Source organism: Aythya ferina (genome assembly GCF_964211825.1).
Source record: "Aythya ferina genome assembly, chromosome: 2".
NCBI classification, from domain to species: domain Eukaryota; kingdom Metazoa; phylum Chordata; class Aves; order Anseriformes; family Anatidae; genus Aythya; species Aythya ferina.
Genome location: NC_140297.1, coordinates 71,464,431 through 71,484,130, shown reverse-complemented (window position 1 = coordinate 71,484,130; position 19,700 = coordinate 71,464,431). Strand labels below are relative to the sequence as shown.

At 38.8% G+C, this 19,700-nt stretch overlaps 1 protein-coding gene and 1 long non-coding RNA gene across 13 annotated transcripts in view; one reads left to right on the top strand and one right to left on the bottom strand.

Moving 5' to 3' along the window:
* FARS2 (phenylalanyl-tRNA synthetase 2, mitochondrial) overlaps positions 1 to 19,700 on the top strand; it is a 254,089-nt gene that overhangs the window by 62,978 nt on the left and 171,411 nt on the right. For 10 of the 12 annotated variants that reach the window (XM_084508248.1, XM_084508247.1, XM_084508251.1 and 7 more), the window contains 2 exons: positions 6,963 to 7,122; positions 13,758 to 13,889. In XM_084508248.1, the coding sequence (XP_084364374.1) occupies positions 6,963 to 7,122; positions 13,758 to 13,889 (292 nt within the window). Of the gene's footprint in view, positions 1 to 3,966; positions 4,141 to 6,962; positions 7,123 to 13,757; positions 13,890 to 19,700 lie in introns of those variants that run through there. The other 2 variants (XM_084508249.1, XM_084508250.1) reach the window with 2 other exon arrangements.
* On the bottom strand, positions 3,055 to 3,895 carry LOC311431073. Its single transcript, XR_014689222.1, has 2 exons — positions 3,812 to 3,895; positions 3,055 to 3,711 (listed from the first exon to the last, which is right to left on the bottom strand). It is a non-coding gene; the product is annotated as an uncharacterized lncRNA (long non-coding RNA).

Sequence of the window (19,700 nt, the reverse complement as noted above, 5' to 3'; positions counted from 1 at the left end):
GCTAGGTTTTCATTGTCATGACTGACATGACAGTGCCATTGAATTTGACTTCTCCAGAGTCCTGTATGTTACTGCACCTTTGGACACTGTGCTTCTGTTCTGATGTTGTATCAAATGAAAGCTCCTTTTCTTCTGTCATTCTTTTCTCCTGATGTGCAAGGGAATTCGAATAAATATATTGTGTTCCAGGGATCAGCCCATTATACGAGGTGATTTGGAGCATTTACAGTCCATGCAAGAATGTTTGTGTGGAAACTATTTTATTCCTCCATGTATATGAGAGTCATAGCAACAGTGGCACCGAGGAACGAGTAATTAAAAAAGACTTTAACCGGCCCAGGAAAGACATGGATCCTACCCCTCTGCACCCTGTGGCAGGGAGAGGCTTTTCCAAGGGGTGATACAAGGCCCAGCTGAAGTCGGTTGTGGACATCCCCCTTTCTGTGTATTTCTTCTGATTTGGGTGATGCTCCTCAGTGTGTGACGAGTCGGTGACTGTCACCAGATGGCATGGAGGCGGGTTGGTTTATCAGTCACTTTGATGGAGGGCATTTGCCTCCTGTCGCATGAATCAGAGGGAATTTGGCATTTGTGGCTGCTTCAGGATAATAGTATTAAAGTGGAGATCCATTCACCTCTTTTCTGTAGGTGGTAATCGTAGAAACAGATTTTACTTTAGGATGGGCGTCTCCCAGCTGTCACCCTACAGGATTCTGTGCTTGTGCCATCTCTAGCACTGTGTGCCAGTAGTTGCTGGGCATACGTCCTAAACACATTTAGACATGGGCAGTTGTGCAAGCTGCATGCATTGGGTTATGGAGCTGGGGTTCTCACCAACGTGTGTCACATCAAGCTTCAGGTGCTGCCGCTGCCTCCAGGATGGTGTTTGAGATTGATGGTGAGCCCTGCATCACTCCCAAGGAGCCTGAGAGGTGATCCTCCTCCTCAGGACATAGAGGGGTAGGGGCATCTGTTCTAAATCTTCCATGTTACTTAAAAATAGAGCAGCGTTACTTTGCTGGAATATTGTGATGTGAATTTATTCCTGAAGCTGAAATTTGGCCGAGTAGCATGGATAAAGGGCCTGGCTGGAACTGGCTTTACTCTTGCAGATGTCTTTACAAGTTGTGAACAGTATTTTCCATGTATCATACGGTATTTTCCATGTTGTAGTCTGTAAATTGTTCCATAATAAGTAGAGTTTCAGATTACAAGGATACAGATAATATTGTTATTTTATTTGAAAATTTTATGGCAAATGGCATCAGAACTTCTGTGAGATGTTCACAGTGGTCGATGGCCTAGGAAGTTTGGAAGCCACCACTATATCTTTAATTATATATATAAAAAAAAATTATATAAAGTATTTCTTACTTGGACTTTGTTTCTCATCCAGCTAAAAAAATATTGCAGTGTGCTTCAGAATAAATAATTCAATGCAATTCTAAAATTCTGCAGGAATCGCTACAAGTGTGTTTAGGAAACCTAGTGTACTTAAAAATAGAGGAATTCTGATTCCCACAGGAACAGAAATATAAATCCTATTATATATATATGCCTCATTGTAACTGATATCTGTAGAGCAGCATTGCTTTTTCTTTGTTGTTCTAAAATATCAGTATGGTTTTCCATTAAACACAGCAATGATTTGTTTTTTTCAGAAACACTTTGATTAGGTTAAAAATCAAAACAAGCAGAAAAAGGCCTTTCTTCACTGTAATTGGAGGACCGAAAACTGAAGAATCCAGAAATTAAGGTGACTGCTCCGCAGGCTTGTTGCTTGAAATGATCTTCACCATTTTGTAACAAAACGAATGCTTATTGGTATGTAGTAAAAACCATCCTGTTGTGCAGCCATGGCCTGTGTATCTTTTTGGCACTTGAAACTGCCTGGGCTGAAGTGCAGACTTACAAGTTTCATCATCTTGGAGGCTGATTGGGGCTGGCATTAAGTTTTCTTTTTGATGAGACATCATCAAATGGCGTCATCTTCATCATTCCTAATCCATCAGTTGAGTGTTACAGCACATTAAAGATGTAGTGGAAATGTTTTGCTCTTTGTAAGTGAATTTAGAGTGCAGCTGTTTGTTTATTTATAGAGATGTTCATTGGGGCAGTGAGTCAAAATGTATTAGATGTGGCAAGGACGAGTGCTGCCACATGCAGACTCCCCTTGTGTAGAGTGGATCTTCAGTGCTGGTTTGTTTGTGAGGGTAAGTACATGAGCATTACGTATTCATTATCTTAATAATTGTGTATGCATGACTGACAAGCATAATAGATGACAACTTTGTGGAAAAACAGGATATAGTGTAGACTGTCCTGATCAGAAACCTAATATAAATGCCAGCCTCCTGTGAAGAGAAACTTAATCTTGCCCTCAACATTAAATGTACGTAGAATGAAGCAGTGTGAGATTTAAAGTCTGTCAAGTGATTGAAGAAATGCTGGGGTCTATGTTGAAACCATGTGTGTGGCTTCTGTTCTCCATGCCATGCTGAGAAATACAATGAAGTGCTTTTAAAGGAGCATAGCTCCATTTTTCTTTGTCCAATTAGAAACTAGTATTTTCTGGGCACTACATGTTACCAAATTTGACTGTATTCTTAGTGTGAGCTGTCCTGATGTGAGGACAGGGTAAAGTTCATGCCAGATGGTAAGGTCACTTCAATTCCTTTCTGCCTTTGTAATGCAGTATCATTCAGATACGCTGATAAATTGCAAGTAACTATTAAATATTTTTTGACTTCTGCATGATGACACAATACTCATTTTTTGGAGTGCATTTACTTAAAGAACAACTTGACTCTACAATAGATAGAAGCATAGGTACTTACCACATGGTTACATGAAATTTCTCTTCTATTAGTAATAATAATCAATCCTGTCAAATACAATAAAATACTTCATTTTCTCTTAGTCTGCACCAAAGGAATAAATGTACATGAAATTGTAACATCTTCGATGTGACAGTGTTTTTTTTTCAAGATTTAGATATTTTTTTCCATTCGTTCATGTATATGCTGGTGAAGAACTGACATCAAAAAGGAGAGATAGTGGTTCTTTATTTTATTTAAATTTTGACATCCCTGGCTTTTATGTATGTAGAAATGAAGTAGTGTTTCTAATCCAAGACATATTCAGCACAGTTTGGTGATCACTATGGTGAGACTGGTCTACCAATTTTAAATTGCTTATCTTGACATAGCAATATTTGTGAATGGAAAAAAGGGGAATAAATATTAATGCAACCACAAGGTATCTGTTTTTCCTCTGTATTGCCCTGTCCACAGTTGTGCTGGAATTGACAGGAGCTAACAGAACATCTATGGAAAATGCCGGAAGGAGTCGTCGTGCCTGACTGAAAGGGAGCCATTTTGTTACTGTCACCTGTGTTTCAGTAACTCCTTCAAGACCTGGCAGCCTTTGATGCTGCTGCCCAAAGTGGCCCTGCCGTGACCCACATGCCAGCATACCTCTCAATGCAGCCAATATGCTGATAACCTTACATGATATGCTCACTTCTAACCCAGACCGGTTTCCCAGCCCAGCTCCCTGATCCACCACATGGACTCCACATGGCCCGTGTGGGGTGCCTATGGATGGTCTGGCCGGACAAGCCAGTGGCAAGGTTGGGGAGCTGCTGCATGACCTAACACAAGTATTTAGCGGTCCTTGCATGCATTTTCTTGCCACGTCTGATCCAATCTGCTGAAAAAAAAAAATAATTGCTTCATTGCTTAGAAAGTAATTGCAATATGAGCATTTCAGGAGTAATACAATGGTATGGAAAAGCGTGTCCATGTAATACCTGTTTTAACGTGTACATCTGGTGTGTTCTAGTCCAAGGAGGGAAAATCCCTGTAGGCTGAGCAGTGTTTCTGGTTTACTGAGGATAGTCTCTTCAGGCGATAGAAAAAAAGAAAAAGCCAAAAGCTACCTGTAGTGGGCAGTCCAGAGCAGGAATCCAGCGTGGCCACACCAAATGGCCATGTCAGGGAGTCTGATTCTGTCCATTGCCTACCGAGGGAGCCTAAACTGAATCTGCTCCATACAGCTGGCTTTTGGGAAAGCCTCTTGGCTTTCAGACCCAGGTGGTAGATGGTTAATGTGTCCTGCTGACAGTAAATTAGTTATTGGGTGGGTGTCATCTGCTTCTTCCAGCCAGAGCAGAAGTAATGCCAGCGGTAGGAAGTGTGGGGGGGTTAATCCTTTCAAGTGAGCACCTGATTAAAAAGTCTGCCATTTAGTAGTGTAATACCTAGTTTTGTCAAGCTGTGGCCTTTTGATTAGTAAAAATGTTTTTGTTAGACTGGTGAATTATCATTTTAGTATTTCTCTTCTTGCTCTTATTTTGCATTTTTCTGCAGTGCACTAAGGAGATTAACTTGAGAGGTGTATTCTCAGTCTGCCAGCCAAGTCTCCTCCTGACTAGCAATACAAATATAAATGCTACTGTTATATATGGAGTGGTAGTTCGTGTCGAGAAAATGGTTGATATTAATAAAGAAGGGGGAGATTTGAGAGAGTGGCCATGGGGGTTGGAAAGCACCGTGGTTGATGACAACGTTAGACTCTTAACGATGAGGCCATCAGGAATATAAAAGAGTTTAGAGGGAACAAAGAAGGGTGATTCAGGAGACTCCATGCAGTCTCCGGTTTCTTGATCTCCAGCCGTTAAGGCATGGAAGTTTCTGGGTGTTTGCTGTTGTTATATGCAAAGTTTTCATTGACCAATGAAAAGTTGTTTTGAAAACAACTGCTGTGGAGAGAAGGGTATGAGGGGAGCCTGCCCTCAAGATAAAAAAAAAAAAAAAAAAGAAGGCAACACGATGTGATGAAGTTATGTCATCATTAAAGAAGCAGAAAGAAGGAATGAAAAGGAACAGGCTGGCAGAACGGAGACCAGGACGGGAACAGGCACTTTGATTGCCTCATGAAGATAGGTTCGGCCAAACTCAGCAAACTGCTCAGAGAAGCTTATACAGAAGAAAGTCGCTGGAAATAGGCGGCACTGGAGCTGGAGAGAAGCTGGAGCTGAGAGAAGCAGACCTGTGCACACAACTGCCCCTCGCTGGTAAGCAGCTGCACATTATGGGGAATCATACGTCCTTAGGAACAAAGACTGTCCTGGTAACCTTACAGCTTATTCTCCTTATTAACAATCAGACAGTTTATGAGCCTGAAATATGGGACCAAACTGAGGTCAAGGTGTGGGACTCTGCAACTAAAAACGACAAGGTTGCAGTGGGATTGCTCGGCACCTGGCGAGCAATCTCTGAGGCCTTAAAGAGCCGTGTGGGACCACAGTCAGAAACGTGTGGTTTGCCAGACAGTGAGGGAGCTGCGGGCTCCTTTACTGATCTGACTGCTACGCCATCGCCATGGGCCCCTCTGCTGCTACAGCCATCGAAGGCCTTTGCTGTTCTGCCCCCTGTTGACCTGGACGTGCCTTTTGACCCAGGCCTATTGGCCTTCAAAAGGAGATGGATATGCTTTTCTTCGATCTGGGAAGAACGGGATACATAAGGCCTGAAGACCGAGTTGCTTGACAACTTAAAGCGAGACATATTGTTCAAAAGGAATGGAAAATGGAGACTTGTTAGTAATCAAGAAAAGGAATGGAAAATGGAGACTGTTAAGTCATGGAACTTAAAGGATTGTTTGTTACCTTTCCTGATGGTACGTATGTCTAGGCATCCTCGGGTTTAGTATGTAAAGCAATGTTCTGTATATTTAGAATGTTCTATGTTCGTGTGTGCGTGTTGGTGGAACATAAGACTCCCCGCACACCCAGCGCTGTTTACTTGCCTTTTATACCTTTTATATCTTTTATAAGTATAAATATTACTAGATTGTGATTGAATTGAGACTTCATTTATAACACTACTGATGTGTTGTTTTTTTTTTAATACCCTGTATCAATTTGGCTGCTAGTTTGCATGCTGTGTAAACTCAGACTCCTTCTGCATGTGTAGTATGTGTGAAACATGCTACAAATTAGTCAATTAATTGTGGCCAGCATTTGTAGGCTACGCGAGGTTTATTTGAACTTTTTAAAAGCATTTCATGTACTGTAGAAGTCAAACTGCAACTGAAACATTTGTGCACATCCATGGATTGTTAAGGTTACACGCTGTTGGTGGCATCTCTTGAATAAAAGCTAGCTATGTTGGGAGGCTTAATGTGCAGAAAATGTCAATGTGTGTTTTTTTCCCCTGTGTGTGTGATGGGTTAAATGTGCAAGGTGAAGGAGGAAGGGGTAGTAGGAAAGGGCACTAGAAACACTTTCACAATTTAGCTCCCTACGCTCCAGAATTAACAGAGCTATGTAGTTGTAAAGATTTCAAAAAAAAATCCTCTTTGCTGTCTAAAATAGTTTGTTTTCCTAAGACACAGAACCTCCAATGAGGTGACTTAGTGAGAGTGTTTTGTTGGTCCCTTTGAGAAGATTTAGAATCACCAGTCCGTATCTGCCTGGGATTTCCTGGACAGAAATGTATGGGAATGTACAGGAAATCAGAAGACTTCAACTTGCAGCAAATGTGGTGGAGAGCAGCCTCTGAATGAAGAGCAGCAAGTCTGGCACATCCTAAATAAATTAGATACTTTCAAAATAACAATCTCAAAAAAAAAAAAGAAAAGAGATTGCTTTCCTTTATAAATAATATTGAAGAATATACTGTATTTATAAATTATTATTGAAGATAAAGTTCAGAAACAAAAGAAATCTTACATCATCACAAGAACCGAAATATTCGAGTATTGTAGTGTTTATTGAATAGAATTTGTATAAAATCACAGCTTCTACGTTTGTTTCTCATGGTGAAGGCATAGCAGGTAAGCTTCTCACTTAAATCAATAAAACTTCCTGTTTTTTTTTTTTGTTTGTTTGTTTTTTTTTAATTTAGAAAGCCATTGATGCAAAGCACTAATTTTGTTTGTTTGTGTTTTTATTCTAGTTGTTCTCCAACATCAAAGATGGTGAAAGCTTCCAGTTGTTTGAGCAAGGTCATCGCACTGCACACAAGCAAGAATGTCACACCATGGAGGCAGTGAGGCTGGTGGAGTTCAATCTGAAGCAAGTGCTCACAAAACTCATGACTCACATCTTTGGTGATGGTAGGTTCTTGCACCTTTTTTCCTGGCCTGCTGGTAGCTGTGGGCATCCATACTTTTGAGAAAGATTTTGCTGCATAACAAAAACGGGAGACTTCAGGAGGGGTGATGTTGACAGCTGGTATTCTGAAATAGTCATACGTGTTTGTAATTTTGGGAGCCCTCATCCATATTCTTTATTTACATTTTTGCCTTAAGTTTTGTATAAGAGTTCCATTCAAGTGTCTTTTAATTTTTGATTGGTCTTACACCTGTAGTCTGCATTTTATTTATTTTATTTATTTATTTATTTATTTAAATACTATTATATGTGCACCTTATAAAATTATCAAACACAGCCCAATACACCACACACTTGTCTCTTAATTTTCCTGAATACTGGTTTGCACAATGCTGTGAGCTGAAGAGATTTTAGTTATGCCAGTGTGTCAAGGTAACATAGCAGGCATGAATACAGATAGGGACACGTCTGATCCAACTACAGGCTCTCATCTGGCAGCACGGAGCTTGGCAGAAGGAGGTGTACATATGTGCATGTGTTGCTTTGGTATATGTGACCGCGGAGTGCCCTTACCACTTCCCTCACATGAATAAATAAAACTTTGCAGCTAAGGGGAGACAGTGTTTGCTAAGTTTGCACCAAGATGAAAAATAATTGTTGTTTGGTGCTTAGAGTGGACTGAGAAAGCATAATGAATGTCTGTGTATAAGAATGAAATATCCTCTCCTCAGAAATACCTGCTTTTGGTTTCAGTAGCTGCTGAATTTATAAATGGCCTGAGTTAAAATTGCTGCCCTAATGCTATCTCCTGGCAAAGAGGCTGCTCTTCTGAACTGATTCATTTTTCTGTTGAGGAAATACTGGATAGCATTAGGATGCATGGAGAATGCTGGCTACTTTCAGAGCTCTTTTAAGATGCCCACTGAATTTAGAGCAGTAGTTCCAAGAGTGGATTGATGATGGTAACAAGTCCTTTCGATGACTCTTTGAATATTATTCTGATATTCTAAAGGAGAATTTACAGCAAGAGAAACTTTTAACAGCTTTTGTTTTACCTTGCATGGACAGAAATTTTTTAGGTTCCTGAACTCAGTGTTTTCTGTGGTTGTATTTAGCAGAATGTGTATTTGACTTAACAGCAGCCTTTTGAAATGCATAAAATTAGGATCAAAGTGAGCAATTGGAAGAATGGTATTTTTAGATGAACCTCATATGCTAAGGATGTTGTTGAAATAAGCAATTCTTAGCCATTATTAGTTATATTTGAAACTGTAGTGACATCCTTCCCTAGCTGTTGACAGAAGCAGCACTTTAAGCTTTAGAATGCTGGCTATTATTAATTCTTCCAGAGCTCACATGATAGCTAGAAAGACATTAAAAAAATTATACAGACTGAAAGTAGATGCCTCTTACTGTAGGGATTTTCTATGTCTATATACACAGTATTTTTCCTGAAACACAAAGACAAGATATATAATGATTTAAATATGATTGTCTCTCTTTTTTTACCCCACTCCCACTCCCCCATGTAAATGTGATGCTATCTCTCCTTCATTGTCTTGATCTTGTAAGCTGTCAATAAAAACAGGAAAGTAATACTCAGAGTAGCAAACTTCATGCCAGGCACTAGATGTAGAAGATGAGTGCAATGCAAGTGACCTGAGGCACACATAATTAAATTTATATTTTGACACCCATTGTCTTTAATATTTTTTTTTCACTTTACTTTACTTTTAATTAATTTTTGTGTCTCATCCCTCTGATACATCCCATCAAGTCCCATTAACCTGTATTTGTCCAATTCGTATGGTTTGTCCGTCACTCAGCCCTCCCCTGCTATTGGTGGTTTGCCATTTTTTTGTAGTTGCTTCTTGATATAGAGGTTTGGGGGCTGACTTCACCTGTGAAGACCAAAGTAGAAAAGGCCCTGAGTATCTCAGCCTTTTCTTCTTACACTTCTGCTTGTTATTGACTTACTTACAGAAGGTTCCGTGTTATTTGTGACAACCCAAACCAGTTTGAGCTCCAGCTGGGCTTTTGCCTTTCTAGCAGCATCTGTGCATGCCCAAGTAGTATTTGTTTGCACTTCCTGGGAGTCTGTCCCTTTTTCCATCTCTCATATACTTTTTATTTGCATTTGGGCTCACTATATAGCTTACTGTTTAACCGGGCTGTTTTCATGTTTCGACAGCTTTTTTTTATTTTTAATTTTATTTTGCTACTCATCCTCCTCATGCCCTAGGATCTTAAACTCTGCAATTTTATGAACACTGTAGTCAAGGGTGCTTTTGACAGTAATGTCTCTGACCAAGGCATCTTTATTTATAAGGAGTAGGTCCAGGTTACTTGCTTGTTATTAAATAAACGTGTTGTATTATCTTCCCCAGGTATACTTGTTTCCAAGGACCTGTTTCCAAACTAATTCTCATTCTGTTTTTTGCTTATACTTTCAATCTTTATCCCCTTTCAATCTTTATCCCTTTTGTATTATTTTTAGTGTTTGCTGCAAATTCTAGTTGTCTTATAACAAACACACACAACTAATGGGGGCCGTTGCTGTCATTTTTATCCCATTAGGGAAGTCCCTGTTTTTACATCAATTTTTTTCATAATGAGGGGTGTGAAAATCCCCATAAAATTTAAACAAACAAACAAAAAAGCCCTCCCAAATCTCTGTCTAGAAATGTACCTGCCTTTCTATTGCTACAGTTTGAGAAACAAGATTTTACCTGTTGGAATGTATAGAGAAAGAGGGAAGAGTGGCCTTTAAAACATTGGACACGTGTTCCTGTTAATGTATTGCTCATTTGGGTCTTCAGGAAGCGCACACACTGATTTGCTCCTCTGCTGAGAAAACACCAATGTGGAGGTGGAAAGGGCTCACAAGTACTGCAGCCCACAGCAGACTTGGGTATGAGCTGCCGTGCTTCGTGTGTCTCTCGTGACAACACAAAAGTCTTGCAGAGAGCAGTGGCTCACAACTGGCCGGGTGGAATACGCGACACCCGGGTGTATTTGGGGTGTTTCCACGCGGTTGATAAATGCTTCTGACTTTCATCCCATTTCTTTCAAGACAACAGCCTTAATTTAATGAATGTAGCTCTTATCCTGCTGGGGCAACTACAGGAACTGAGCAGTGGGGATTTTGGAAAGTAAAGAGATTTGTGGTGAGGGTCAGCTGCTTCGTCAAGTTAAGTTGCAAAGAGTTTTGAGCTCAAAGCTGATCATACTGATTTCTCATGTGTTGGTTGAAAGCCTGTCCCAAAATATATTCATTTTGTCTTGTAGTATTTTCATTAGATTCTCCTCAATAAAGTTTTCTTTTTCTCGTTCACTATTGTCATATTTACCTAACAAATTCCTAGGCACCTGTAAGAGAAGGTGGGAAGATGAGTAATGCCATATTTTAATTAATAGTTCTGCTATTGTTAGTTGTCATCAAACAGCCACTGAATGTCATTTAAATCAAACACATTGCTCTCATCTTTCTTTTTAACTCTTGTACTGATATCTCGGTAGAGTGCATTAACGCTGACAATTTACATTGACAATTTATATTAGCTGGATTGGAGGTGTGGGCTACTCAGCAGTTGACTTCTCTGGTGGCCCCAACTCAATGCCTTCTGTTCTCCTTGCACAACTTTCCTCTCTCTCCCACAGACTGCTTCTCTAAATATAATCCCCACAGCAACAAAGAGAACTTCTGGTCAGCAAAAACCATCTGGGTCTCTGGCTTTGTTGCTTCAACACCACGGTGTAGCAATAGACTGCTTTGATGTGTTGGTCGCTTTCTTTTCTTTTTTAGTGCCTTTGGTCAAGCCTTTTTCATCATGAGACTCAATTAGACTAGCACTGACAGATACTTGTTTAGTTTAATATCTGATAAGACCATTACTTCAGAGTGCAAGTTAGGACCAATGTCTTACCTGGATTCACTACTTAGAAATAACAGTAACTATTAAATTCTTCCTTCCTCATTGGAGATGCAATACCTAGGTTGCTAACGTACACGTGCCCGCTGGAAGGACTCCCATGGACATCATGAGGATGAGCTAATATAAATAATTCCTTGTAACTAGTGAAATTACTGATTTTGTATCCAGTGATCAGACACTGTTTAGATTCTGCATTATGCTCTCTTAAGTGCATCCCTGGGTTTTTTGGTCAGATATGCATCTCTTGGCCTCCTCAAATGTCTAGAAAGGATACTTTTTTTTACCAGGATAACCATAGGCTTTATATGCAGAAATATATCAGGCCTAATCAAGTAAATTATCTGGTACTACAGAATGCATGATCTTCACAATCCTTTAAGTCTTTAGTGTTTTAATTTTCTGAGTGTGAGCAATGTCCTTTAATCCTTGGGAATATGCTGAGTACAAAGACAATAATTTGTCTAAATAATAAACATAACCATTTATTCTGTGATTCTCTATGGAGAGGCTTAATCTTGCTGAAGGCTAAGTGCCCTCTACTTTTCAGTAAAGTCTTCCAGAATCAGAAGTCTCAAAGAAGAGTTTGCAGAGGTATTCCTGGGTGTCCTGGCTACAGATAGATACAATTACGTGTCATATGGGCTTAATTTAGAGAGCAGAGTGAAGGTGAGAGCTGTTTCTTCCTTGTGAATATATTTTATTCTTTTTTTTTTTCATATTTACATTTAAAATGAGTGTCCCTTAAGAAAAGTACTTAGAAGTCTTAAAACTCAAAAAAACAACAACAAAAAACCACTTTATTTTATTTCATCTTTTAAAATTTAATTAAGAATGAAAAGCAGATAGTTTCTTTTTTTTTTTTTTCCTGAGCTTCTTTTTAAAGTAATTAGATGATTAAAAAGAAACCACAGTCAGAATGTTGTTTCTGAACATCAAACTACTTGAAATTCCATGTCATTCTTGCTGCAGTTGCAAATTTTGCAATCTAAATGAAAATATTTTGTGTGCATAGCTTCGCAGTGAATGCATAATTGTACAGCCCTAGGATTAAAAACGCATTTGTACAAAGATTGGGAAATTAAGAAACTGTTTTCCACATACCATTCTGTTGTATGCACATGACTGTATCCCACCTATGTGATTTTTTTTATCATTATGTACACAAAAACACTGTACGGTGATTGATTGCTGTAAGTTGTAATATAGTTGTAAATGGTATAATTGCTAATGCTTCCAATTTTCTGAATTCTTTGTGTAAAATTATCAAAGCACGTCTAATGTATAAACTCACCGAGGTTGAATTTTAAGAGAGAGAAGAAAATGTAGAAGTACCAACGTGTTTGTTTTGAAACCTGCCAGTCCATTTGAAAGTTCATTACATCCAAAAATGTACCTTGTAACTGTCAGGTCGTTTAGGTTGGGCTGTACATGCATACTTCTGTTGTAACTTACTGTTTCTGTAGCCACGTCTAATGTTTCAGAAGTGATCAAAGAAAATCTAATTCTGGAGGCTACAACAAATGTTTTGATTTGAAAAACTCTCAGTATAGATCATGGGTTTTCACATTAAGTTCCTTTTATGAAACAAAGCCCCCAAACCAAACCAGGGGTGTTAACAGTTCCATCACCCAAACAACCTTTGCTCTGCCCTTTGTTTTCAGAACTGGGCCTGCCGGATTGTTAATGAGCCTACTGATGGTTAGAATTTGGCTTAGCTGAAGGGAAGGATGGTGTTGGGGTTAAGGCATTGAGCAGAGGATTAGCAGTTCAATTCTCTTCTGAATTTTTATGGTTCATGTTTCCGAAACCTTGTTTTTCCTGGCACCTAATGGCTAGAGAAAAATCTTTAGCAACAGACTGCTTGCGTAAATGATTACAAGAACTAAAACCCATCAAATATAATGAGGTCCTTGACTACAGCCCTGCATTTGACAGTGCTGTAGACCTTGCCCTCTTCTGGCTCTGCTGCTCTGCAATGTCAGGTGGTTCCCATCTCTCCTCAGTGGGACTTGAGATGTGGGGAGGAGAGGGAATTAGCAAGTGTCACTGCACTCCTGCACTTCACATCCATGCAAAATTTAAAGCTGGTCTCTTGGGAGCTCCACAGGTCCAGAGTTCTCTCTGTGTTTGCATGTGGCATACCTAAATAATGCTGTACATCTCTCTCTGCCTGTGTATATGTTCATATAATTTTGTGTATAGACATATATTTTTAACATCTATATTTAAACATACACAGAAAGAATCTATATTTTAAATAGGTTCTGATGAAAAAAATTGCTTGCCTAGCTGATCAGCAAAATGCAATGGAAAATTTAAGACTTAGTTTTTCTGTGAGGAGCAGTTAGTCATTTCCTGGTGCAGAGAATAACAAAATTACCGACTTTCCAATGATCTTGGCTCATTTTCATTCTATGCCAGGTGGTTGCTAGAGTTTGACAAATGATAGATTTGGTTTCGAAGGGTGCTTGAATTGCACAAAGTGTTTTTCATATTAGGGAAGACATGGTCATTTTTTTCCACAAGTTTTAAGATTTATCGCCTTGCACAAGTGTTGTAAATTAGTTTGTTTGCTATTTATTTTCTCTGGATTGCTGTAATTGGTGTCATTAGTTGAAGGGCAAGTTTTACAGATGGTTGGGAGGGATGGCCTTTTATGCATACACTCGTTATATTTATTTATTTTTTAAACACTGCTACAGGACTGCAAGTCAGATGGGTAGACTGCTACTTCCCGTTTACTCACCCTTCCTTTGAGATGGAGATCAACTTCCAAGGAGAATGGCTGGAGGTCCTGGGCTGTGGGGTCATGGAGCAACAGCTAGTTAACTCAGGTACTGAAACTCCTTTACTTCATTGACATCTCTATTTGCAAACACTTCCAGTGCAATCAGTTTCACAGCCTGAAATGCCCCCCTTTCTCCTGGTGAGTGCAGGCATCTCTGTTAGCAGCAGCTGCCACAAATAGTCCTCAGGTGGAAGGCAGTCCTTCCATGCTGTGATTGGAGTGTAACAACTGAGTGAGCTGGAGCCTGCAAACAGAAAGCTTGTCTTTCATTTTCTGCGATAAGGAGACAGACGGATCCCAGCTTTAAAAGAGAAACTGATGAATTAGGTTGTGCATTTTTCTGACTTACAAGAGAAGTCAAGTGCATGCACACTTATGATTTCAAGGTATTGTGAGCAAATAGCATCCCCTAGTATTTGAAATATGAGAGTGTTCTGGTATCTCTAACATGTAGAAAGAAGAAAGTGACTTCAATCATCATATTGCTAGTTAGTTGCTGGGTAAATGACAGGTTGCTTTTTGGTTCTGATTTTCTTCTTTCATCCTCAGCTTTGTTAGTATGAGGTTGTAAATTTCATTAAGAGCCACATGATTTAAATTGGAATTATGACAGTAAAATGTCACATGACTGTTTGCTTTCCAAAATTTATATGTGAGTACAAGGAAGGAGAGGAGAAATTATGTGTTTTTTTATTTATTATTATTATTTTCACAGTGAGAATTTAACATGCTCGTCTTTTCAGTGACAATAGGCAATTCTGCTTAAGCACAGGGCAGCGCTCAGACCTCCATCAGTCAGTGTCTTTCAGTATTAGTTATTAGGTGTGGGAGCCTTGTGGAATATGATCCATTTAATTCTCACAAGCATACTTTTATATAGCCATAGAATACTCAGTTGATTTCACTGCAGTTGGTTTGCAAAGCTATTGTGTTTTAATGTGCTCTAAATACTTTCTTTTGAAGTCCAAGTAGGATACCTATAAATGGCCCCAGTTATTTGGCACTGCTTTATTTTCTTCAAAGCTTGCATATATCTTAATACGATCATTTTACTTTAATAAAGATGAATCCTTTTCCAGAGTTTCTCACCAGTGGGTTAATGCTTTATGCCAATGTACTTTATCAGGCTGTTGTGTTCATGGTGTGGTAAATATAACGCAGGTTCTGATCAGCCTCAGAAGTGAAAGAGTGCTGTGTAATATTATTTTGATCAGATGTAATATGCTAATGGCCAGACTTTCTTCTTTAAAAGCTTTTATGCTGCTCAGGTCTTATGTTTAGGTTCTTTTAATGTGTGTGAGGAGAGCTAAACTGTGGCCCCAAAACAATTACTGTATGTGTTTATTTGTGTGTGTGAATGAATGTACATGAAATGCCAACAGGCAGTTTTCTACAGCAGTCAAAATTTTCAATTTCATCTGTCTCAGCTCTTTCTCACCTCTCTGAATTATGGTCTTCAACGTTATATCCCTTCTGCACCAAAACTCTACTACTTATTGTAATTCTAATCTTCCAAGAGAACATGAATTTATTAATTCAAGTCTAGCTTTTGAACACCTTGTGAATTTGTATTATGAGTTGGAAAAACAAACAAACAGAAAAAAAAAAAAAACAACAAAGAAGGACGGGTTCTTTTCCTTTATTAGCAAGATACTTTTAGAGGGTTGGACCATTGAAGAAGTGCCAGTCATTTTTCACTTCATTTAGGAGTTTCACTTTATGCAGCCATACTTTTATTTTCAGCTTCCTCTGGTAGAGGTTGGACTCAATGATCTTGAGGTCTCTTCCAACCTAGAAATTCTGTGATTCTGTGATGGTAATTGCAAAAATATGTGATTACAGAATCTGAGTCTAATGTATTTTTTGAAGCATTGAGATCTGTTTACTTTTAGTGAGGAAGAAGTGTGGTCATAATTTGTGTTGGCTAACAATTAGCTTATTTGATTTAAAGTAACATTGCAGACAAGTTAGTTCACATTTTCAATCAAGTAAGGAGTCAAACACAAGCCTCCCCTACTTACTACTGCTCAGAGCATTCTTTTCTTTAATCCTTTTTCACAAAAATTTATAAATCCAGTAGTTTCCTGGCATGCCAAACTGCATCTTTTTATGATGAAGCCGGGTTTGCTACTACTAACCCATAGTTGTTTTTTTGTGTATGTGTGTTTGTGTGATGTGGCAGCAATCTGCCTTTGCCCAAAACTGAAAATGCAGAAGTCCAGAAAAAGATACTCTGTGGAAAAGAATGAAGGTGAAAATTTTCTTTCCTTTCTCCTTCATCTTTTTTTTTTTCCTCTCCCTATTAGGACTTGAGTATCCTCTAAAACTATCTTGAACAGAAGTGTTTTCTTAATACTTATCTGCTACCTTTAGAATGTCTCTAATGTTTCTAGTATCCACAATCAATAGGTATTAGCTATTACTCTAGTCCCATCTTTGAAACACCAAAGGTTTAGTTTTAAAGCCTTCAGTTTTAAACCAGCTCCAACTCTACTCAACCCTACAGGCGTATTTCCTCGACCGGAGAGTAAATGCTGGTGCTTACACCTCCCTGCTCTGTATCTTTCTGTTGTCAGGTGTCTAGAATAGGCACTCCAAATTGCCTCTTCCCATCTCAATCTCTTCATGGGCTCTACGAGAAAACACCTCAGTAGGACTGAATGAAAGAGAGGCATTACTCATTTTTGTCTGGTTAAATTTGTTCTGAAGGAATATTTCACTCTTGGTGTGCCAGTTTACCAGGTAAATGCAGAAAGATCTTTTTATGGTGTGCTGCACAGCTTGGAGATAAAACAAACAAACAAACAAAAAAAACTGGAGAATAAACTGATGAATTCACAGATTATTTTTTTTTGGTGTGTGTGATCTGTATCATTTCTAGTATCTTACAGGTTTGGATTTTTGTTTTATGATTTTTTTGGGTCTTCACTTGGTATTGAATATTACAGTGCACACTTCTGAAACCTAATGTGTATTGGCAAGCATTGTTTTTCCTTCCATAAGAAAATATTTTCCTAAGGGAAAGAAAGATAGCTTTCTACCTTTAAAATCCTCAAATCCTTTTTTGTATGTGTTACTGCCCGTTGATGTAAGACTGGTTTGTAAGGCAATCAGAAACAATCACTCAAAGCAGAAGCTGCATGTGCCTGGTGACTGATGGTGGCTGTAACTTAAACAGCCAGCACAGATGATTTATTTACTTATTTTTCAGTTTTGTTGTGTTTCTGAGCTAACTATGATAGCAGAAGAACTGGTTATGCCTTACGGATGGATTAAAAGACAAGGTCCCTGCCACAGCAGGGCCAGGATATTGGGCCTTGAGTAGCTGTATCTTTATGCTGGCTGAAGGCGATATCACAGTGGCAGATCCGTCAGTGACATCTTGCTGCATGAGATTGCTTCTCTGTAGTTCCTTAGCAGTCACCCTCCTCATGCAACAAATCTCTATGGTATTGACAGATCCTGTTAAGATTTTTAGTCTAGACTGAAGAATGTCGTTGCTGCTTTAATGCCCCATGGAATTGGGATTGGCGTTATATTTGTTAGATTGGTGCTTGCTGAAAGAGATTATTTTGTTGAAGTTTCTGATGCCTTCTTATGTTTGGGCAGGAACCTTTCTTTGATTTCTTTGATTTCACTTTAAAATTGAATGTGATTCAGACATTCAGTGCATGTAAATAGAAATGTATTTGTTATAGGGAAAAACTGGTCAATTGGTTCAAATGTATTGATAGCACTCTGCTGCATCCCCTGTCTTTCTGCTATGCTCTTTTTTTCTTCTGAGATCTGCAAAGAGACTCTCTAGGCTTCTCCTTCTCCCCTGCTCCCTCCGCATGCTTCTTAATAAGCTAGATTTCCAGTTTCTGACCTAGATCTCCACAGTGTAGATGTAGTAAAGAACCCAAATATAGCAGGCAGCAAAACAAACTAGCACTTTTTTTTTTTTTTTTTTTTTTGGTGGCAACTCATTGCTTTATATTTTGTGGACTTCCAGAGTGCTTTATCTCCCCTTTAAGTTTCGTATGTTAAATCAGTTTAGGATTTGCCCAGGAGGGGTAGCCAGCCTCATTCTTGGTCATTCAGTAGGCAGTGGGGATGATCCACTCTTCTGAACCATTCAGATTTTGTGTGTTAACAGTGAGTAAGGTTTCTGTTGTCTTGGTGTGTGGATGAGCAAATAAAAGCTGGTAGGCAGTGTAGCTACCATTTGCATTAAAGCCAATCCAGCTACTGAATATTTTTAATAGGAGTTGTTTGTATTTGGGGATATCTCTTCTGAACAAATGGAGAATATGGTGATATTTACTATTTCTAACAGTGATATTGGCTATTTTTAAAATAAAAGTAAAACATGCACCCTATGACTGTTTTTATATAATTGTGGAAAAAATATGCAAGGATGCACAGAATTGTAACAAATAATGTTACATGTTCCCCCAAGGCTGACAGTGCTAAACTAGAGCAGTTATTTACTGTAATGTAAACACAGAAGATCTCTATTATAATCTAATATGCAATAAGTATAAAATATAACTTATTGTACTGTTTAATTTTTCATTTTTATGTGCACTTTTTTCATCTTTAACTGCACCTGACTACGTAACTTTAATAGGAATGTTTTATATGCCTTTTAATGTAAAGAAAAATAATTTTTATTCTGGATAACACTGGAAAAATACAGAAACGTTACAATATAGTAGCAAGTATTCTCAGTTTTAGGTCCACAAAGAAGGGATGAGGAAATTCTGTGGTACAGTAGAACTGACATTGGTTAACATCACGCAAGGTATTTATTTCTGTGCTTCAGGAGTTTGTTACCCAAGATTCACGAAGATTGTGTTCATTGGTGGCTGCTGAAGTTCCCAGGTCTGTATGGAATTATATGATTAAAACCTTTGAATACAGGATGCTGCTTACTCAGAGGCGGTGATCATAGTGTTGCTTAGTACCTGTGAAATTGGAAGCAGTTAGGGTGTGATCCTTTGCTGATTGAAATCAATGGCAATGTTCTCTGTGCTCACTGTTGCAGAATACGTTAGCTTGGGACAGAAGCATGAAAATTGGACTACTGAAGTTTGCCCCCAAACCAAGAAACAAAAAATCTCCCATTCATTTAAAAAAAAAAAAAAAAAAAAAAAAAAGAAAAAAGAAGGGGGGTGGGGGAGGCAAACACAGTAGACAATTCCATTTATTTTATTTTTTTTTTTTTTTTGGTAAGACTCTTCTTGATGTATTTGTATTTCTGATGTACTGCAGGAAAATAACCTAAGGATGGCACATCAGACCTAAGGTGGGTGCATCCCTGTATCCTGACTCTTAGAGTAGCACAGACAGGTGCCTTAAGAGCAGAACATGACGTAGATCTGCTGATACACACTTGCAGCTCTTGGTTTCCTGAGCTGAAAACAGGACTTTGTTTTTAGCTGTCATTGTGGAATTTTCTATCATTTGATTTTGAAGTGCTGGGTGGTCTGAAGCACTGTAAAATAGTTGCTCACCTCTGGGTGGGTGTTCAGGTTGTTTTTTCATTTCCTGAGATAATAGATCACAAGTGCAGCTGTATTTAGGCTACCTGCAGGAAGAGTTGGTGAGGCTTTCTTGCTGCGGATATGCTTTTTCTTCCTTACCCATCAGAAAATAACACTGATACGCTCTTAAGAAACTCCCCTCTCCCTTTTTCTTTCTTTTCCTTTTTTAAATTGTCAGCTTGAAGTTGAATGTAATAGCCAATGGTGTAGGGGTTTGGAAGTGTATTTTGGTTTTCCAGCACGAATAGCAGGAGATCATCATGGCCTTAGCGAGAAACTGAGGAGACATTGCGCCTTCGGAAAGGCTCTGAAGGAAACTTTATGTCAAC